We start from the raw sequence: 22,827 nt of genomic DNA, 5'->3' as shown, positions 1-22,827 counted from the left end.
TGACATCTGAAGAGAGTTTTAGATGGTTAACTGCCGGGAGATGCAGAGATACATATGGGTCATTGTAAATTGTGATGGCGAACCGAATGTTGCAGGGCAGTCACTTTTCAAGTAAAAAGCAACTTGAGATATATGAGCATAGTCATGTAGTGAAAATTGTTATTGTATTAGTTCTAGCGGTCCGATTTATATTCTGCCGTTTCATGTTCACATTAGCTTGGATGAGTCCTCGCACAACTTTTAGATTACCTTTACCTAGATCGTCCACATATCTCTTACTCTATGAATGTTTCTGTATTTATCTATTCCAGCAACTGGCACGCAAGTAGAATGTACAGATACCATCATATATGCGATTCACGACTTCATAAATTGGTACGGAGGAGGAATCATCTTTCTTCCTTGGCATCCTGCACAAGTTTGAATTAGCTGTTAAAATAGAAGCCCTCTTTAGAATGACTTGACTAGCAAGTTTAGTAGGTTGCTTAAAGCTATATGTGTAGCTAGCAATTTTAAGAAAGTTTTTTCATTTTTGATAAATTCTTTAGACACAGAGATTTTATATAAGTAAACTCGCAAATTGATATGACTTGATGTAGTACATTAGATTGTAAAGTTATTTTTGTTGTAAAGTGAATCTAACGTATCTTATAAAGTAATGTTAGTTTGTAAATTTATTTTTGTGGAGTCTAGCTTTAGTACTTTTTTTTTTTTGGGTTCAAATTAAGCTCTTCTAGCTTCGGGATCTAAACACTGTTTAATTATTCAAGGAGCTTCTTTTCGGCCCGAGCTTCTAAATTGATGAAAAGCAAAGGGCACACTGCACCTACCATCAAAGCCTCTAATTTCAAGCTCACGCCACTCTTGAACCAGCGCGCAGCAGCAACACATTAGATGAGTTAAGAAATCATCACACACGCCTGCCTGCGAAACAGGAACTAGATAAATTTATAAGCTAATGTTTTGTCACCTTCATACTAAAAGCTCTTCTTTGATTACTAAGGAAATACCTCTATGTTGAAATGTTCACGTAGTTTCTTTCTCATGCAGCAAGTGTAGCAGCAACAACCGCAGAAGAGGGAGTATGCCATTAGATCATTGATCGCGCGCTCGCTGGCTGTATCGATCTCAAAATGCAAACATGTACAATGTCATGTTAACAACTAGCACGTTCGTGAAAGATGATTCCAATACCGTGAATTGACATGCATGCATGCTATGCGCTCACATATTTTCTCTTGTGACACCTTGTTAGCTATCCATGAAAATGTTCCACAGGGATAGACGCAGGTCTTCAAGCCTGTTAAAATAAGATTTATATATATAAATATCATTTCGTAACAATCTGCTGTGCTAGAAATTCAAACCCACATTATAATTATTAGTATTTTGTATACTAACTTAAACAAGGATCCCTGCTACAAGCGAAGAGATCAGCCTGCCACTCGGATTGATTTTGATCTTCTGGCTTTAAATCAGGGTCCGCATAGCTGGATTTTGCATTGGATATGTACCTGTACGTGGCATACTTTCGTAAACCCACTTTGAAAACTTGGTTAACGAAAATACTACCATAGAAATTTTGAAAGTATCAATACCGATCGCCTGTGTTTAATTCTCGCTTACCCTGATATCACAAAAGTTGGTTCGTTGACAAGAAGTTTCTTGATCTTCTCTTACCAGGGAGCACGTTGACAACATTTTCCGTCACATCAATAAGATGCTCAATCACCCGGCATTGATCGGTGTCATTATTCGTTCGTGAGCGCAGCAATTCATTGTTTAATTTGTCTTTCTCCTCTTGGAGTGCTTCATGAAAATCTAGTTCAGGGTACCTACGAGATAGGGACTTCTCCAATATGTCTGCGTCTTTCTTTGTCCGATCCGGTTTGAGTATAACATTTTGGGCCTCCACATCCTCTTTTTCGAGGGTGTATTCTCTTTTATCCTCTTCAATTGCCTGCAGTCCTTCCTTTAGATTCTGGGTTCATTTTTTAAATTAGTTATTTGCTTATTACATAATTTACGCAAGTCATCATGATGATCATTATGGTGTAGAGTGATAGCTTTTATCATTTAAATACAGAAAACATATGCATGATCTACAGGTCTAATTATAAATTATAATGCACTAAACATAAAAATCTATGGCGGCATCACAAATTAGGAAAATATTCAAGTTAGACGGATGTGTACCTGCATCCGAAACACGTGGACCAAGGAAATCAAGGGCACGAGACGAAGAAAGTGATCGATCTCGTCCTGGACTTGGCGGAATTGATACACTACGTTCCACCCCATGGCAAGCATGTACAGACAGCTTTTGTCTCTGCAGCTCTCCACCAACCGGAGTGCTTTCCTCAGTGCCTCCTCCAAACCATCCAACGGCTCCTTGGTTGCTGGCAACTTCATCAGGTCTGTCGATTTTAGCTTCTCCAACAAGTTCCCTATCAGCCTTATGTGCTCCGACAGTTGCTCGCAGTTCGTTCGGTGTGTCGTGGCGTTTCGGGCCGATGATATAATGATGATCATGTTCGCGAGGTTTAACGCCTCCAGTACCACTCCTGCTGCCGATGCCTGTGGAAAGCTTGCCATATGATATATGCTGCTGAGTCGGGTGTGCCCTGCGGGGATTGACTGATCATATTTATATATATATATATATATATATATATAATTCCAGACGGGTGTACGTGAAGTAGTGATCTTCCAAGAGGTTTCTTATACTTAGTTGTCTTTAATTATTTTTGGTTTTCGTTGCTTTATTTTCCTCCTTTTTCTTTTAGCTTTTGCTTTTGTTACGTAATAATGCATGATTCCTCTTTGTTGGTTACGCTTTGAAACTTGGAAGGACAACCGACGGAGTGGTACCGTTACCGAACGCGTATTTCTATACCAGACTATATGTGTGAGAATATAGAGATACGTAATGTAGAGATATATACTAATGTGTCAAATTATGTTAACGGGTCGTATTCATATCATATCAATATATATATATATTATACTATATGAGTCAATCTGAATACGACCCATTAAACTTATTGTGTCAAAATCTCAAATTCTAACATGATTCATTAATATAAAGGTTTGATACGACACGACCGTTTTGATTCGTTAGTAAATACTACAAACTACAAAATATGTTAACACGACACAACCCAACTCGTTTCAACCCTTTTATGTAAATGAGTTAAACAAATCTAAAATTAACCTGTTTAACCTTATTAAGTTTAACATAATTTTATATGAATGTTAAAATCACAATATCTGTAAAAAATATAAAACTAACTACAAGTCTAAAATTACAAATCAAACAATAAAAATATCGAAATTAAAATTTCAACAATTTTACTTTTAAGTATAAAGGTATAATTATAACTTTAACTTTCTTAACGAGTCATACGTTATCAATCCGTTAAGTAATCAAGTCTTAACAGATCAATCCGTTTTGATCCGAATCTATTAAGACTAAACTCAAACTCACTATTATCGTGTCGTCTTCATATTAGATTAACAGGTCGTATCACATATTACATTCTCTAATATATATATAATATATTGTATATGTGTGAGAATATGCTACATAAAAATTTTACTCATCATTTCTATATTATATATTATAGCAAAAAATTATACGAGTCAGTATATAATGTAAAGATAATAAGTAGAAGGAATCTGTATGAAAAATATATATATATATTAAAAAAAAAAGGGCCCTCCAGATCGGATGCGGTGAATATAGAACATTTACACCCTCCAATTAAAAAAAAAAAAATCTATGGCAACATCCTCACTCAGTCGCGCTCTCTCTCCAAGCTATCTCTATGAATCTCTCTCTCTTCCGTCCCTCCCTCTTTTTTCTATCGAAAATGCTACTCTTCTCGGGGGCTCCCGTTGATTTCTTTTTAATATTTTTTATTTAATAATTAAGAAAATATTTTAAATAATATTGTAATTTTTTTTAAATATATATTTAAAATTATTAAAATAAACGAAAAACAAAACATGAAATACACCAACAGAATCCCAGAAAGAGCTCCCAACAGTGTAAAAGCATTGTACAGCTACCATTTTTTTAAGAGTATCTCAGAAATTCTTAGAGTATTTCTCTAATATTTATTATTTTATTATTATTACTTATCTATTATTTATTATTATTTAATATTCGATTTTTATTTTTATTTTTATTATTTTTCACGCGAAGCTCTCACTCCTAGGACTTTCTGAGTCTGATTTTTTAGGTACCCACTTTTCTTTCCTGAACCGAAAACCCATTCCCAACGACATACTGTATTTAGGTACCCACTTTTCTTTCCTCCATTATCTTTGCCTGCAATTAATTTTTCTTGGATTACCCAATTCTTACATAAATACAACATAACTTTCTAGTTGTGAATATAACCATTTTATGTTGTCGTGGATGGAAATGTTGCACCATTCTCCTCACCTCTAGAGTCTGATTTCTCGAGCGGCTATTTGGAAGATGCTTTGGTTGAATTTAGGGATCAAACCAAACGGAGACGCATGCTACCGTATAACCATAATCATATTGATGAGATAGAGAGAGAAATTGAGGGGAGAGAGATTGGGTTTTAGGAGAAGGAAAATGCTAGTAGAACTCCTCAAATTTACCGCTATACAGAATGCCCAACAGTAAACATTGGGCAGCCCACTAGCACCTTCCTTAAAAAAAAGAAAGAGAACCACTGAGAGAGGAGAGAGTTTCCTAGGTGATATCATTTGCCCAACTCAGTTCTATTGTAAATAATATAAATTGCTTACGTGTCAATTTTTTATTGAATGGTGTAAAATCAAACTTTACACCACATGAGTTTGAAGTTTTTCTCTATATCTATATATAATGCTAGGGGCAATCTCTAAATGTTCAAGTTTTGTGTAAGTCTTTTGTAAGAACGTAAATTCTAAAAAAATAATTTTTTTTGCACTTTTTTATAGTATGATCCATTTTTTATAAAAGATATGCGCAAAATTTATACATTTCAATAGGGGTGAAAAACTGACCCTCGATTCAGGTTTGTGCAAAAATCGAAACCGACTAAAATATCAATTTTGGAGAAGAAAATCGATCGAAAACCGACCGTGTAAGGGGTAAAACTGGCTGTTTCGATTGCCTGCCGATTCATGGTTGGTTTGGTGGTTTGTTGGAAATCAGTTCTTGCAATCCCATCACCAAATTCAAAAATATACAGCAATCCCGAAACAACTATTCCACAACAGAATCAAGAAAAATAAAAATAGAAATAACACTAGATAAAATAGGATACCATAAAATGCAAATCATGATACCACCACCCTCTGGAGTGAAACTATTAACTAAAAATCAGAATTAAAAAAGAAAAATTGGAGTGAAAAGACCAGTGGGTTTGTGAGAGTGAGATGCGTCGTTTGCCAAAGGGACGTGAACGTCGCGGAGGCTAGGCCGCTACTGCTGCCACTGTCGATGCCGCAGCTGCTGGAGAGTAGAGCTGTGGAAGGCTGAAACTGGAGATTGAGGATGAGATGAGGGCTAACGGCTCAAATGAGAAGAGAAGAAGAGGGCAGCCGTTTTGAATAAGCCCTAGGATGAAACGACACGCCATTCCTCTTTAGTTTTTTTTTTTTAAAAAAAAAAAAAAAAACTCAAGAAGCAAAACGACGAAACGATATCTTTTTAGAATGTCATATATATAAAACAAAAGGGGTCGCTGATGTCAGCCGGTTCATCAATTTTTTCCTAGTTCAAACCGAGACCTAACCAGCTGAGGTCGATTTTGTTATATTTCCACCACCGGCTGACCTATTACCGATTTCGATCGATTTTTAGCTTCGGTGGCTAGTCCCAATCGATTTTTCAATTTCGTGTACAACCCTACATTTGAAGCCTATATATATATATATATATATATATATATATATATATATCATTATTCATATACATAAATAGGTTAAATTGAAGATATTATTTATTATTATTGTTAACGTTGTATTTCGTACTCATTTTGGTTGGATTTCAACAACTTCACTTGTACACTTAAGAAAACACTGAGAGTGGGGGGCCTTGGTGGAGGTCGTGGAGTCTCTAATACTAAAGTCAGTATATCTCCTTAGTAGTTTGTGCGTAAGTTTTGAGAAATCAGAGATAGTTCTTCGTACCTGAGGTTAACTTTTATACTAGATTCTGAGTGGGGACAACTCGTACCTAATTTCGGGGAGCCCATATCCACTCACCTGTTCGCTTAGTTAGAATCATATAATTCGACGTAAAGTCCAGGAAATGGCAGTATTAATGCGGCATGGCTCCCTGACTCACTTTATCCTGAGGACATTCCTTATTAAGCCCCTCCATATATGTTACCAGGAGATCAAAGGTTTTTCATATTTTCCGCCCACCTATTTGCGTAGGTTCCTGAGGGTAGGGTATTATTTGAGAGGTGTCAGTGAGTCCCATTTGACTCTACTATCTGCTTTCCCTGAGCGCAAGTTGTTTCGTAGGTGAGTTTTACTCATGGACCGAGTATTTTGCAAAGGCCCATTGACCCCTTTTAAATGAGGGTCGTTGGGCTTTGTTGAGCTTGATTGAATTCTCTAACTTACTTTCTTAATGATCCTTTATGGGTTTATTGTACAGTCACTTGTGGGAAAACTCCATTACAATTATTATTATTTTGTTTGTTTAATATTTTTTTAGATATTCATGTATTTTATCTTTTCTTTCTCTCTCTCTTTTTGTTATAATTTCTTAGTTATAATTTTTTTGAATTAGGGATTTTTAGATATCTTTTTGTTATTCGATACCTTAGGATCTTTATATGCATGATGTATACATAGCCTAGTAAGTGACACGCGTGGATCATTCATTGGTGTTGACGTGCACCTATGAAAGGAATTCTAAATTTTATTACGAGTAGAATAGTTTTGAATTCCGTTCCGTTCTAATTGGAACGATTAGAATTTTTTGTTTTGATGTATTACTCGGTATTTTTTATATCTTTATTCCATTTTGTCTCAAATTCTAGTCCATTTTAATTAATTTTTTACTTCATTTCGTTCCAGACTATTTTAATAATAATTTTATAATTTTATTGAGTTTGGAGGACATTTTTATAAATTTTAAATCTAAATAATATTAATGTAATTTTAAAATCTAAGAGAGATTTATATAATTTTTTTTGTAACTTTAAATATATCTCCACATTTTCTTTTTTTTAATATCATCATTTTTAATAATTTCTTGAATCTTTATTTCTTTTTTGTCTCAACTCCATGTTTTTTACTTTTTTAATATTATATTTTGACACCAATATCGCTATTTTTTTAATGCTTTCAATGTATATTCACTTTAAAAATCTTCAATCTAAAATGGTACAACGGAACGACCACCTAAACAAAATTTAAAACATTGATGAGTAGACCAATTTGATCAATTTTAAAACTATAGATTATTTAACTTTTAAAAAAATACCACAAGAACTAATTTTATACCCTGATAACAGCATATGGTTTCTATAAAATCCTTTTACTTTTATATGCAAGAAATATAAAAGCAAAAAAACCTATTTAAAAATAATAAATAAACCAATAAAATAAATAAATCTTTTTTTTTCTTTTTTCTTAGAAGGAGGTTTCGAACTCTAAATTTCTATTTTAGAAGTTAGAGATTATGCCAACTAGACTAGAGATATTTGGCAAAATAAATAAACCTCTCAATTAGAGCATTTTGATTATTTTTATTAATCAATACTAATTTACAAATTGATACGACAGTGTCATTTCGTAAAAATGTTTGAATGTTTTATTTAAATAATCATTCTTATTACGTAAACACTCTTCATTTTGTGTAATTATAAAAAGCAATTCAAAGCATTGTATATATTACTACTCGATAAATAAATAGCTAACCATTCAAATTTAGCGTAGATGACACCATTGACTCGTTAATTTAGGAACTTTGTGGTAATATCTTTAAAATTAATATTTATAGAAATAGTTTTAATACAATGAATTTCTTGTAAAAATGCAAAAAAATTAACAAAACATTTACCGAAGCGGATGAGAATGTTAGTATATATATCTATTTATGCGTGAACGGACCCTAATCAGTAATCACCGATCCTCGCCCTCTCCCTATATTTCAGAAGGAAAAAAAGAAGAAGACATAAACCCTTGAATACTCTGTCGACTTCATTTCACTGATTCAGCACTTTGCGATGGCATCGCACACCCCGAACTTCGAGTGCAGAATGTACGAAGCCAAATATCCAGAGGTAGACATGGCGGTGATGATTCAGGTCAAGAATATCGCCGATATGGGTGCTTACGTCTCCTTGCTCGAGTACAATAACATCGAGGGCATGATCCTGTTCTCCGAGCTCTCCCGCCGTCGGATTCGTAGTGTGAGTAGTCTCATTAAGGTGGGTCGAATCGAGCCCGTGATGGTGCTCCGGGTCGACAAGGAGAAGGGCTACATCGACCTTAGTAAGAGGAGGGTTTCCGAGGAGGATATCCAGGCATGCGAGGAGAGGTACAACAAGAGCAAGCTCGTCCACTCGATCATGCGTCACGTCGCCGAGACTATGTCCATCGATTTGGAGGTGTTTCTATAATAATTTAATAAATCTCATTACGAGATTTGCTCGCTGAGAATTTTGACTACTATGGTTTTACGTTTCTTTCCCCCTTTTGTTTTGGTTTTTCTGTGAATTTGTAACTTTCTCAGTACGTTTGCTTGTGCTTGGTAGGTTTTTAGTTTTTTTTTTTTTTTTCCCGAATATTTCTGAATTTCAGGGTTAAACACAATGGCCTTTAGGCTTATGATTTTGAGGTTTTGTGTTGTGGGGATTTTGTGAAATATTCAGGTACTAGTTTACTGGGCGAGGTTAGATGGGGTTTTAGTGTTCGTGGGTTCTTCAAAATACTGAAAGATTCTGACGTTCAGGAGGAGAATGTATGGGTTCTTGAGGAGAGCTTGAAAGCTTGATTTTGCACACTAGGCTTGTGATTTTGGAGTTTTGTATTGTTATGCTTGTTGAAAATTTGAGGGGAGTATTAACTTCGGTTTAACAGAATGGAAAACTTACTATAAAGATGCTGATTAATTTGGTTTGATCCGTTGAATTTTATTTTATTTTATTTTTATTTTTTCCTTTCCCGACTGATTTCAATGGTGTAGCAATATGTTGCTTGGGTTTCTGTTTCTAGAAATTGAATTTTGTGCACTCTTTGGGTGCTTTGAGAACAGAGGAAAAAGGAAAGAATCTCAGCTTCGTATCTGTTGCTTATCTGTTTGGTTTTGAGAATAAAAAAACTCATCTTTACAAAGATGTCTTATAGGACTTGTATTTTATTGATAAATGTCAGGTTAATTAATCTGAGAGCCGCCAGGTTCACTTTTCAAAGGAACATAGCAGTTGCCAGTATCCTTTTAGAAATTTACAGATGGATTATGTCTTCTTTGAATTTTGATATTTTCTTTTTGATTGGGTTCTCCTTGTTGACTGTTGGGGTGCTGAGAAAACTGTACAGAAGTGCCAGAATACCTCAACTAAGCACGACACTTGTATTAGGCCTAGTTGTTTATACCAGCAATAATTGGGGAAAGGGATTCTCCATTGATTTAAGGAATTTTTTTTTTCTTTTTTTCCCGGGAGGGTTTTTGGGTGGGGGGGGGGGGGGGGGGGAGCATACCGGCCTTTGAGGCCCATCTAATTAAGAGCAAGGCTGAGTAATTGCAAGTGTGGCTGTGTAAAATGTTGTTATAATTATGAAGCTAGATTCAACGTTCGGATGGAGTGCAATGAAATTGCTGCTACTCTTCCTGCAAGAATTTTGGTTATCTTTCCACTGTTTTCTACCGGACCAAAAAGTCTCATTGTTTGCTTTCATAATTGGTAGGTTGCAAAATGTATAAAGTAGGGTATCAATAATGCATGGGGAGTTGGCACTTAGTAGTAATTGGAACCATCATTCTATTTATCAATAGAAGTAATTGGAATCATTTTTGCGGTAATACATATAAAAAAAATCATTCAAGTGGTAATCTTAGGCAGTTCTCTTTTGGCAACTTGCAGTTGTTTCCAAGGATGCATTTCCATACAGAATCAAATATGGGGATTTAATTGCCGGTTGAACCCATTGTAGTGAACCTGCCATTATGCATATAAGTTCTGCAGGATGCATTTTTGAGCATTGGGATTTTAATTTTTTCATAATTCATCGGTGCTTAGATATTGTTCTCATTTGACACTGGTAACTCAAGCATGATATATCAAACTTGCAATATTGGATAATTCATGCTACAGCTTACATACGTTGGACATAACAGAAATCCACAAAGCCTTAGATCTTTTTCCTGGTTTGGTGCTCAAGTCCTTTCCATATTGCATTTATAACGATTTTTTTTTGTTTTGACTGATCGTGGTGCTTACATATTGTTCTCATTCTTTTCATGGTTATTACTGAATGGAAACTGAAAGCAAACTCACTTGTTTCAGGATCTGTATATCCATGTTGGCTGGCCTCTATACCGGAAATACGGTCATGCTTTTGAGGTGAGAATGTTCACTAATTTTTGGAGGTGATTGTTTATCTTCTGAATTTGCTGTTGGGAAGCTAACTGTTTCATGTTCAGGCGTTCAAAATAATGGTAACTGATCCTGATTCTGTTCTGAATTCTCTAACCCGGGAAGTCAAAGAAATTAGCCCTGATGGACAGGAGGTAAATTTTGTCTGTGTTATGTGTTATTGCACCTTCTTCTTGTTCATGACTAAAGCCTCTTTTCTTTTTGTTTTACAGGTGACTAAGGTAGTTCCTGCTATGTCAGAGGAAGTGAAAGAAGCACTGATAAAAAATATTAGGAGAAGAATGACCCCACAACCTTTGAAGATTCGGGCTGACATTGAAATGAAATGCTTCCAGTTTGATGGTGTTATTCACATCAAGGTCTTACTTAAGTTTGCTCTTGATGAGTGGTTATTTTTAAAGGCTTTAGATTTATTGTTTTAAACTATGCTTCAGTTGCGAGGTGCTATTGTGTTTACAATGTTTTAATTTTTGACTTCACAGGATGCCATGCGACAAGCTGAGGCTGCTGGCAATGATGACTGTCCTGTGAAAATTAAACTGGTTGCTCCTCCACTTTATGTTCTTACCACTCAAACTCTTGACAAGGTTTGTGCATACCCTCACATGGGTGTTTGAATGATAATATACTTACAAAAAATTATATACACATAGAGACGAAATCTGCCTGTTATTTAAACTAATCAGCTAATTCAATACAATGTGACTCCGTGTGAACTTTGTCTAACAATGGAACTGATCAGCCAAACAACAGAAGTTATCATCTTTCCATTGGTTACTTGGTTCGTTCATTTTGAATCATTTAATTCTATTTGAGAAATGCTTGCGCTACAAAGTCCTCTACTACTTGAGGATACAAAGTGACATGGCAAAAAATGTTCTTCCCCCCTCCCAAAAAAAAAAAAAAACATGCAGTGGCTCACGTATACACCACCCAATCTCCTCTCTCTATTACTCTCTCCAACTGTAATATACATTATTATCTTTCCACTAGTTTACTAGGAGTTGCTAATTACATTTTTAATGAAATTTGACTTATTTTCTGGATTGGCCAGGAGCAAGGAATAGCAGTACTCAACAGAGCCATTATAGCTTGCACTGAAGCAATAGAAAAGCAGAAGGGCAAACTCGCAGTGAAGGAGGCAGCCAGAGCGGTTAGTGTCACTTTTAACTTTAATGCTGATTTTGCAGTTTGTTTGATATCCAGTGAACTTTGAATTCAGTTGACAACTTCTAAAGGGAGAACCTCAGAACTTGGTGTATTTTCAAACACCAGCATGGCAACATTTTTGTCAAAATTAATCTTGACTTGGCATTAGCAACTGTCATCTTTCATTCTGGATCTGATATGCTGCACTAATTTAGGTGAGTGAACGAGATGATAAACTACTTGCTGAGCACATGGCTAAGCTACGGCAGGATAATGAAGAGATTAGTGGTGATGAGGATAGCGAAGAAGAGGAAGACACGGGAATGGGAGAAGTTGACGTGGAGAATGCTGGTACTGGCATAATAGACTGAAACGGTGTAGGGGCCAGCTAATTTTTGTTTTCGTGTTTTCTTTTAATCTAGCTCTGTTTATGGGTTGTATGTATACAACCAACCAATTCCCAAAATCTGCATTATTGACGTGTTTTGCCAATTTACCAAGTGATTGAGCAGTTTCTCAAGTGGGAAACGTTATACCACATTATTCCAAACCTAAATTGTTCTTGCTTTTGTGGACACTTTCTCTTCCCCTGCGCATGGGCGGCTGATTCATCTTTTCTTTTAAGAGTCAAATGCGCAAAGTATATGGTTTTTGTTGTAATTTAATTTGCGTAAATGGGATGTTTTACACCCTTCAATAAAAAAAAAAGGAAATGAAGAACAGAAAAAAGAAAAAGAAAAAAGAAGAGGTAATTAAACTGCAACAGCTTTTTAACTCATCTTTATTATAAATAATTCCAATATTCTGAGTATAGAGATTACGTGATGCTTAATTATTGAGATTCTCTTTACTTGTTTGATGATCTAAAATAGGCACAAATATTAGATGCTTATATGAGATTTACACTTTTACCCAAAAATATTGTAAGATTCACATTATCTTTTTAAGATATTATATGATTCGGTTCGATGGGCAAAGAGAATGAATGTGATCTTATAGCTTACAAATTTCATTAAAGATAGCATGCTCCATGCAGGGCTTGAGCTACTTGGGGGCTGATCTGCACTTAGCCCAAACACAGCTCGGTCTCAAGTTGTTTAGCCCAGCCGAAAATACTTCGGCTCTTGGGATTTTCTGAAGTCTGAAAAATCAGTTCTTCCACGTACCACCGGCTTAGGCAACCGTTAGGTAATGCCACGTTAGCCGATATATTTAAAAAAAAAACAAAAAACAAAAAGGAGAAAAGTATACGAGAAATGAGAGGGAAGAATTCATTTCAATACAACAATAGAAAATGTGAAGCTCCGTTTCCTCGCTGCATCGTCATTGTCTTTGGGTCTCCCATGTGTGAATCATAGCTTCGTTTCCTTCCTCACTGTGTCGTCTCCGTGTGTGAGTCATAGGGTACCCGTTTGGCTAGTTTTACGCTTTTTTTTTTTTTTTTGTGGTCCATCTCTGTTTGACCAGTTTGCCGGAGAAGAAGGTAGATCTCGTCGTGAGTGTGAAGAACAGGTAGATCGATCTTGTCGTTTTTGTAGCTTCATGTTGTCTCTGTGGCTAGCTTCAGGTAATACCCAACTGATCAACCCCTCATATTTTGTTTGATGTTCAGTTTATATTTTGGTTGTATTTGGGCATTTGAATGGGATATTTCCTTGTGGATTTGGCTGTTGAGGTTATATTTTGACTTGGTTGTATTTGGGTATTTGAAGGGGAGGTTTATCGTCTTCCGGAAGTGATGGATGGTCAAATATCAACTCAGTTTTTTATTGCTAATTTGCTTGCATCTGCTGAAGGGGCTTAATGTCTGAGAACAATGCATTTATGGTGTTCTTTACTTCAACGCTGCCATTTTTTTTTTATGGAAATAATGTTTCACTGGGTCTGGGAAGAAAAACTCGATCTCGATCTCGGGTTTGGGAAGATAAACTCTGCTCGATCTCGGGTCTAGCAGAAGGAGAGATTGCCGCCGCCGCTGTCGTCTTTGTGTCTGGAAGAGAAACGCCTACTCGATCTCGGGGCTGGTTTCTTTATGGTTTCTGCAAACTCAACCTTATCCTTCTCATTTTTTTTGTTGGTTTTGTTTGCACAGTGCATCCCATCAAAATAGAACAAAAATTTAGAAAAATCATGGAACATTCTTTTTCCTTTTTTGGGTATTTTTGGTTTTAGGACTTTGAAAATGACTGTCTAGTTTGAAGTGAAGCATGATGGTAATTTAGATTTTGATTTGTTGTGTGAAGATTTCATTAAGATGGGTATATGAGCAAGGGGTTAGTGTTGTTGTGAAAAGTTTCAACAAAGAGAGGATGAAAGAAAACTTAGACATATTTGACTGGAAACTGAGCCCGGATGAGTTGCAGAAGATAAGTGGAATTCCACAGTGTAGAGGAGGTATTCCAAGTGAATTAATCTCTGATGAAGGCCCTTACAAGTCTCTTTCGGAGGAGATCGGCGTCGTTCTTAATGGGGGCCAGAATGGCTTCATTTCTGGGACTTTACATTCTTCACAGGGATTACAATGTTGCCCAGGAGGCCATTTCGGAATAGGTCAAAGGAATCTCTAACTCACTTGATAGAAGAATTTTGGCTTTGGAAAAGTTAAAAGAAAATGAAATGTCGGAACCTGTGGGGACAACAGAGTAGGTAGGTGTATTAAGGCACGCAATTGTAATTTGATAATGTGGATGTAGGTCCAAGATGAAACTTACTGAACCCTTTCTTTTTAAGGAATAATTACAGCTTATCTTTGCTGCATTACTCAAAACTGTTGATGAAAATAGCCACTTGAATTTGAATATTAGTAGCTGGAGCAAAAAAAAAATGTCTCTTTTGGAGCTTTGGGATGGATAGATCTAAAAGCAAGACTTGGGAGAGACCTAAAAGCAAGAAATCTTCTTATTCATTTTAAATGTTATCGATTAAATTTTTTGTTTGATGGTTTACCAATTGTATTCTATTTCACAATATCTTATATTTAAGTACCAATTGTATCTCCTTTATTATACTGGCTTTGTTATAAGACAGAGAACTAGTAAAATCAATTAGAAAATACATCAACATGACTATATGAGATTCTTGAATTTTTCACAATGAAGTGAATGGTTTCATTTTGTGTTCATTTTACTGCATTGAACTGAACCTCCCTATTGCATTATCTGGTTTGGGTGTTGGACTTGCTGTTTGGAGGCATTGATTGCACCAGATATGTTAAGCTAGCTCAATAATAAAAGGTTTTCTTGGCTTTTCAATATTCTCTCAAAAATAAAATAAATAAAAGGCTTGAGTAATGTGACATGACTCAAAACAATGATTGCGAGTCAAGAAAGTGTAAGTTCGCAAAAAATTTGAAGGTATTTGAATAGTAATATCGATATCACATTAATATTTGAATATTATTTGTTACAGATGCAATTTGGGTTGGATGGATTACAACCGGTGCAACTTAACTTGGATGGATCACAACCGGCAGGAAAATGAAGTGGTTTATGTATTGAATGTAATTCATGGACACATGACAATGCACCATTTTTGTGTATTTGAACTGTGTAATGTGTATTAGAACCAATGGCTATATTATATTGGACAATCATTTGTATTTTTGGATGGATAGCTTTTTATTTGTAGTTATTTTTGGATGTTATGAAACTTTGTATGTTGCAATATGATGTTGGTTCCAGGTGTTTTATCTTAATACCTTGAGTGTTTTAGACGATGGTAAAAAATTCTCTTATATTTATGGTGATTCAAGCATCCATGATTCCAGCATAATCAAATTTTTGCACAGGTTCCCAATTAATCAGAAAATTCACCAAAGCAATGTTCACCATGAATCACTTTGATTTGTGCACAAGTTCTTGTTTGCGTGATTTTGGAACAATAAGATCACCACCTATTATTTCATGATTAAGTACTAAAGGAAACTCCTGAGGAAATATTGAATGTAATTTTAAGGACTTTTGGTAAATATTGAGAATGCATTTTAGAGACATTTTGGCCTTATTGAATATTTTTTGAAGTATTTAATGTGTTCCAGTGACTTTTTTGTGTATTGAATGTATTTTAGGGACTTTTGCAGTTCAAGCTAGGAAAATTGTATGGCATGCCCTCTGCACATTCCAACTGGTTAGACTTGGCTGCTCTAATGCTGCTTCTTATCGCATGCAACATCTTGATAAGAGGCCATCATTCAGAAAACAAAAGTGCCTAAAGTGCAGTGCCCTTTCTAATGCATAGTGATAATAATGTTGTTTATAAGAGAATAGGAAGTTGTGCAGCCTCACTATCATTCATTATTCTTTCTACTCATGCGGCAAACAACCCATTATTCATACTGCAAGTATTTCAGATCACATTCAGTAGGGAAAGAACTTAAAGTTTGAAACAACCAAGTTTTTGCAACTAGAATTGTGGATCAAGAGATGCAAGATGCTTGACCTATAAAAATAATTACAAAAAATTATATTTCAAAAGGCCAAATTCACCAACCGTAGGGTTCTTATATCCCAAAGAACTTACACATTCTGTATTAAATTGGGACCTTGTCATAATCATATATGAATCAGAATCTGAATTAGAATCACAACTCATATGAATTAGAATCACAAAATTTAATCCAAGGCCATACAAACACTGCCAGTTTAATAATAATGGTTTTTAATTACAAACAGTTGCAGTATAGTAACTACCTAATTATCACAACATGTCCGAAATCACCTAGCTAATACCAAGTAACACGAAACAATAACTACAAAAGTCCAATACGCTTAGAGCAGTGTTAAATAATGTCTTATTTCAGCTTGTTGCTCAAGAAGCTCTTTCTCCTTCTTCGGAACCTCCTCATTTCTATTGTATAGCATCATCTCTCTCTTCTTCATCTCATCAGTTCTCATTCGGAGCTCAATCTTGCTCCTTTCGATTTCGTCAAGTATCTTCTCTAGCTCTTTCTCATTCTTTAACAAAACTCAAGTTAAAAGTTAAAAGCTTTGAAACAGGTCAACCTGCAATTGTGACAAAACTCAAGTTAAGAGTTGAGAAATTAGGTCAACCACTATAAGGAAACCTGAACTAATAATTAACAACTAACAAATAAATATCTAGCTAATTTCTAAAACAAGTATCGTAACCAACTTTATCTTATACATATATAAAGGTTTAGGCAAATGTGATATACCATACAAACAAGCACCAACGCAAAAGTAACCAAAAAACTACTTTACAAACAACAAATGCTTCCAATGGTAATAAGTGTGCAATTCAAACATCAAATGCAATTGCAGATTACTTGACTTAGTTGTTGGACAGGTAATAATGCAACTCAAACCGTTTGCAGCAGTACAACCAATCTTCAAGTTCCATCATGCTAAACACCAAAGTACTAGATTACCCAGTACTAGAATGATAACTATCAAAGTAGAAAGTTAACAATTTAACAAACAAAGTTCATAGACAGGACATGTAATTTGCAGCCAACACCATGTAGTTTTCAGGGTTGACTGATTAGAGTACATAGACAGGACAGGGAAACAATTAACTTCTTATCTCAACAAAACTTACTCATGCAAATAGGATAATTTACATCACATACTTGCAAGAGAAAGAATGTACCAATCTTTTTCCAGATAACTGAAACTCAGCACACCGTTTGCTCCTAAATGAAAACAACTACACCAATTTCAGCTATTACTATTTCCTTACTAAATATAATATTCATAACATATATGATAATCGAGAAACATACAACAAATGATAATCGCGATAAATACAACAGATATGGTAATCGGGGTTAGGATTAGTGTTTCAGGATTTAGGATTAGGGGTTTCGGGATTTAGGGTTAACGTTTTGGGATTTAGGGTTAGGGTTTCAGAAGAGGACTTCGTGCCTTGGAAGATGTGGGGAAGACGAGGGGAGAGGCAGAGATTCTAATTTGATGGAAGACGAAGGGGTGACTGGTGCGTTTGTGTTGTCTATGTAAGCTTGAAGGGGAGAGGAAGCGGTTGCAGAGATGAAAGGGAGAGATGTCGTCGAGCTAAAGGGATTGAAATGGTTGAAGACCAAAAATCGCTGAAGTGAACTAAAGCTTCTTGAAATGAAATGGAGGGTACGAACAGCAGAATAGAGTGAAATCGCTGGAGGGAAATTGTTGAAGACAAAGGATCACTGGCAGAGTGAAATTGTTAAAGACGAATGAGAGAGGCAGAGTAAACGAAGAGAGATAAAGAGATGAAATCTGAAAAAGTGAATTTCAAAATGTTCAAAACGTATCGTTTCACTTACCACGAGGGCAAGGATTACCCCGCGGTTACCCAAGGCGGTTGCAACCAGACTTTTTGCTGAAAAATCGAACGTTCTTTGGTACATTAGATCTTGGCACTCGCTGATATTTTAGAAAGTCAGCCTTCTGTTTTAATTTATTACTTCTAGATGCCGACATTTCTAATTCCGTCGTACGATTACCGCCTCTCTCTCTCTCTCTCACTGTTCATTCAGATCTTACTTGATTCTTGATCAGCTCCTCCGTTCTCTCTCTCTCTCACTCTCTCCTGAATATGGCCATCGCATTCACAGTGCCGAGCTTAATCAAAGAAAGAAAGTACCCATTCATAGTAACCCTCTCAGTCCTCCTTATCTGCTTCTCAATCCTTCTCTTCACCAATACCACTCCTTACCCGCTCTTCCTCTACTACTCCCTTAACTCCCCACATCCCTCTTACCCTACAACTCCCTCTCTTCCCATTCTCCCCTCTCAAAACGACACCTCCGTGATTCGTTGGACGCTCTGTAAAGGTTCCGTGGCCTTCGACTATATCCCTTGTTTGGATAACTTCAAGGCGATCAAGGCTTTGAAGTCCAGAAGGCATATGGAGCACAGGGAGCGGCATTGCCCCGACCCTACCCCCCGCTGCTTGGTACCTCTTCCCACTGGTTACAGGATCCCGCTTCCGTGGCCCAAGAGCAGGGACATGGTGAGATTAATTTTTTGGTAAGATTTACTTTATTACACACATGCCATATATGGGTCACCCATGAGTTTTAATTCCGGAAACCAGATTTCACTTTCTGACATCTGCTACTCGTTTCTTTTTCCCTCTTTAGCTCTTTTTCCAGTTACTTTCGGATCGTTATAGATTAAATCTAATTCACCATTTCAAAAACTAGTGCCGATTCACGCTGCATTTGGAAAACACGAATATGACTGCGTCTTATTTCAACATTCTGGGAGATATACATTCATTTTCAGAGTGACGCTGCGCAATTACAAAGGTTTTGAGGGATAACTTTCAAAGAAAACCTAATTTTGGGTGTCAGCCACCAGTTTGAATGCTTCATTACATGTTTAATGTGTGTTTCTTACTTGGTACTCTGTTTGGAGTTTGGATTTGTGATATAATAGCAGGCCGGTTTTACTAAATCATCTCTCTTACTGTATTGATTTGGGCTTCTGAACAATTGATTGTAAAATTTAAGTTCCTAAAGAAAACATCCTGGTCCTTCAATACTTACAAAAAAAAAAAAAAAAAAAAAAAAAAAAACATCTTGGTCCTTCAATGGAAATCTGGTTTAGCTGAAATTTTGAGTATGTATCAACATGATGATTCATTACATACTTCTTTTTTATTTTACTAATCAAGATATTTTGTTTTTTTTTTTTTGTTTGTTCAGATTTGGTATGATAATGTTCCTCACCCGAAGCTTGTTGAGTACAAGAAAGACCAAAACTGGGTGCGTAAATCTGGTGATTATCTAGTTTTTCCTGGAGGTGGCACTCAATTCAAGGAAGGAGTCACTAGTTACATTGAATTTATAGAAAAGGTATACCATTTTGCAGTTTTACCTGCCTTTAAACCTTAAGAGCTATAGCGGTCTATATTTATTTCTAATTCGACGTGGAAGTAGCAAAGCTGTAGACAGACTGTGCGAGTGGTTCTTATATGATATTGCCGGAGTTCTTTCCATACAAGGAAAATTGGCTGAGTTTTGGAGGGTGGATCCTTAGTTTTTGTCTTTCTCTTCAATGAAGTCTGAAAAATGAGTATGTTGTGTTTGGCATTAATGGATTTTATTTTATGTTTATAGCTATGCGATGATTATTTATTTTCCCTCGTGTTACCAGACATTACCAGCTATTAAATGGGGAAGTCAAGTGAGGGTTATATTAGATGTCGGTTGTGGTGTTGCTAGCTTTGGTGGATATTTGCTGGATAGAAATGTTATTACCATGTCATTAGCTCCAAAGGATGAGCATGAAGCTCAGATACAGTTTGCTCTTGAACGAGGAATTCCTGCTACTCTTTCTGTCATTGGAACACAAAGGCTGACGTTTCCAGACAACGCATATGATTTGATTCATTGTGCACGCTGCAGGGTTCACTGGGATGCAGATGGTACTTTTTGTAACTGCTTTTCACCATTAAGTTTGAAGTTCTATATTTTATTCATTGATTATTTTCTTTCTTTTTGTTGTAAATTTTAGGTGGGAAACCATTATTAGAGCTCAACAGAATTATTAGGCCTGGTGGCTTTTTTGTTTGGTCTGCCACGCCAGTTTACCGTGACGATGAAAGAGATCAGAATATATGGAAGGGTATGTGATCTGACCTCACTCTCTCAAATGTGTCACTCAAGTAATATGAGATCCTGAAAAACTTGAAAAGGTGTCTAGTTGATCAAGTTGGGAATTGTCGTTTATTGTTTCTTGCAGCTGTGACGGCTCTGACAAAATCGATGTGCTGGAAAGTTGTGGCTAAGACTGTTGATTCATCTGGAATTGGTCTTGTAATATACCAGAAGCCTGTCTCACCTTCCTGCTATGAAAAACGCAAAGAAAATAATCTACCCTTATGTGAACAGAAAGATTGGAAAAACAGTTCATGGTATCTTTCTAAAACATATCATCTCTCCATCGAACTAATACCGCATCTGCTGCTGCTGCTGCTATTATTAGTGCTAGTGGTAGCGGCACATGTAACATGCTTATTGCAGAGAATGTGGCAGTTGAAAATCTGTGCATCAATTTATGATTCCTATACCACACAAAATGTTAGTGCAGTGCAACAAAGATGTCCCATAGGTTGAATTAAGAAAAATAATTTTCTGATCAGAATACTGAACTGTATGTGCTAATCTTTGTGTATATTTCCGTGGTAGGTATGTACCACTCAGTAGTTGTGTTTCTCTGCTTCCGGTTGATAGTATGGGTAATTTGATCAGCTGGCCCTTGCCCTGGCCCGAGAGGCTTAGCAGTAAGCCCCCAAGCCTAACAAATGAATCCGGTGCTGAAGAAATGTTTTATGAAGACACAAAACATTGGTCTGCACTTGTATCTGATGTTTATTTGAAAGACCTTGCCATTGACTGGTCGAGTGTAAGGAATGTGATGGATATGAATGCTCGTTATGGAGGGTAAAGTCTACCGAGTTAGCACTATGTTTCTTCCATTTTTCTTCATTTCTCTGTTTTTTTAGTTAAACCATTAATTTTGGGTTCTCCATTTAATGGTGAACATTCAAATTCGGGGCTGATCTGTACTTCTTTGTTGCGTGGAGTCCATGCTTCTGCATTTATGGGGCTTTTTCTAATGCATCATCTTAAGGTTTCATCAATAGCAAACTGAAGGCCCACCCTTCATCTATTCTCTAAACTGAATTCGAGTTTTTTCTTGCTTCAGTTTTGCTGCAGCCCTTATTGATCTACCAGCCTGGGTAATGAATGTCATCCCCATCAATGTGCCAGATACTCTATCCATTATATTTGATAGAGGGTTGATTGGAATCTATCATGACTGGTGCGAGTCTTTTAATACCTATCCTCGAACATATGATCTAGTGCACTCCAGCTTTCTCTTCAGAGATCATTCACAAAGGTAAAATTCCATTTTAACGAGCTGACTCACGACTGATAAAGAAAATTTTTATGAATGGAAATAGAAGCACATGTTTACCTCTCTTTTTGGCTTAAAATACATCTATGTTTTACTGAAAAAATATTTCGATTTTGCTATACTAATGGTGACCCGTTTGTGATTTTGTCAGATGTGATGCTGTAGATGTAGTCGTTGAGATGGATCGCATATTGAGACCAGGTGGGTATGTTTTGATTCAGGACACCATGGAAATGATTAAGAAGCTCAGTCCAATCTTGCAATCGCTGAATTGGTCACTAACGCTCTATGAGGATCAGTTTCTTGTTGGTAAGAAGGGTTTCTGGCGTCCAACAGTTGGAGAAACTAAATTATGATCAGAGCTGATCATCTACAGTTATACAATCTTACTTGTTTTGTAGAATTTACTATTAGTTGATACAAGAAAGAAAAATAGATAGCAATTGAGGTGGGGGGAATTTTCCTGTTTGCTCCAATATTACTATGGCAGGATCCAAATTCACATCTTTTTTTCTTGTTGATGTGTGAATGCTACTATAGATATGACATATATTTTCAGCAACACAAACTTATCCATCTACTCATGACTCGACCTAGTCTAAAGTCACAACTATCCCACGTGAAATCCCTGAGTTATACCGGTAGGTTTTATTTTTTCCCCCCTTTCTTTTTGGGGGATAGAGTGCTCAGCAAGAAAAACTTAGGTCCATAGTATAGACTTGGATTTAACAAAAGCAGTGGTCCAACTCCCAACTCTCTAATGCTCATGCAGGCAGGTTTACTTCTTTATTTTCTCACTGTTTATTTATTTATTTTTTGCCATGACTACTAGCGAAACGGTCGTCTTGTTAATTTTAATAAAGTTTATATGTTTATTACAATTAATTTTGCATATTCATACATGCATATGGCTGGTTTAACCGCCTGTTTATTTTGAGCTTGCATAATTTAATTATTGTGCAATTTACTTTGATTCTTCTATTCCCTTCTTTCTCTTCTTCTTCAGTCAGCTTCGGCTTTTCCTTCTTTCCGCTATTTTGGTATCTAATTGTTGTGAATTGTTTCTTCTTTGTTGAACTTATTTTGTTTTCTGACAACCCCCACCCAGAGTTTTTACTTTGGTTAGTTCAGAATCATCTTTCGACAAGTAAGTCAGGAACCCGAAGGTATAAGTCCCGTTTTGAGCCAGGGAAGCGTGTATAGGGCAGCTATAG

The 22,827-nt window shown here is 36.2% G+C and overlaps 2 protein-coding genes, 1 long non-coding RNA gene and 1 pseudogene across 3 annotated transcripts; 3 read left to right on the top strand and 1 right to left on the bottom strand.

The window, feature by feature from the left end:
* Positions 1 to 147: 147 nt before the first annotated feature.
* LOC121246867 lies at positions 148 to 2,688 on the bottom strand (annotated as a pseudogene).
* On the top strand, positions 820 to 1,242 carry LOC121246868. The gene is made up of 2 exons (XR_005937176.1): positions 820 to 960; positions 1,051 to 1,242. It is a non-coding gene; the product is annotated as an uncharacterized LOC121246868 (long non-coding RNA).
* Positions 2,689 to 8,088: 5,400 nt separating the features above from the next.
* Positions 8,089 to 12,309, top strand: LOC121246154 (eukaryotic translation initiation factor 2 subunit alpha homolog). Its single transcript, XM_041144176.1, has 7 exons — positions 8,089 to 8,594; positions 10,494 to 10,550; positions 10,631 to 10,717; positions 10,796 to 10,942; positions 11,066 to 11,170; positions 11,638 to 11,736; positions 11,948 to 12,309. Exons 1-7 carry the CDS (start codon positions 8,211 to 8,213, stop codon positions 12,101 to 12,103), a joined length of 1,035 nt encoding a protein of 344 aa, XP_041000110.1. The 5' UTR covers positions 8,089 to 8,210; the 3' UTR covers positions 12,104 to 12,309.
* A 5,888-nt stretch (positions 12,310 to 18,197) lies between these two features.
* On the top strand, positions 18,198 to 22,177 carry LOC121246153 (probable methyltransferase PMT23). The gene is made up of 8 exons (XM_041144175.1): positions 18,198 to 18,698; positions 19,396 to 19,545; positions 19,847 to 20,117; positions 20,207 to 20,317; positions 20,435 to 20,606; positions 20,881 to 21,135; positions 21,401 to 21,595; positions 21,765 to 22,177. Exons 1-8 carry the CDS (start codon positions 18,282 to 18,284, stop codon positions 21,967 to 21,969), a joined length of 1,776 nt encoding a protein of 591 aa, XP_041000109.1. The 5' UTR covers positions 18,198 to 18,281; the 3' UTR covers positions 21,970 to 22,177.
* The last annotated feature ends 650 nt before the right edge of the window (positions 22,178 to 22,827 follow it).

The sequence above is a fragment of the Juglans microcarpa x Juglans regia genome, chromosome 1S, assembly GCF_004785595.1.
Source record: "Juglans microcarpa x Juglans regia isolate MS1-56 chromosome 1S, Jm3101_v1.0, whole genome shotgun sequence".
Taxonomy (NCBI): domain Eukaryota; kingdom Viridiplantae; phylum Streptophyta; class Magnoliopsida; order Fagales; family Juglandaceae; genus Juglans; species Juglans microcarpa x Juglans regia.
Note: the sequence above shows the minus strand (reverse complement) of the source record. Positions and strands in the feature narration are given on the sequence as shown.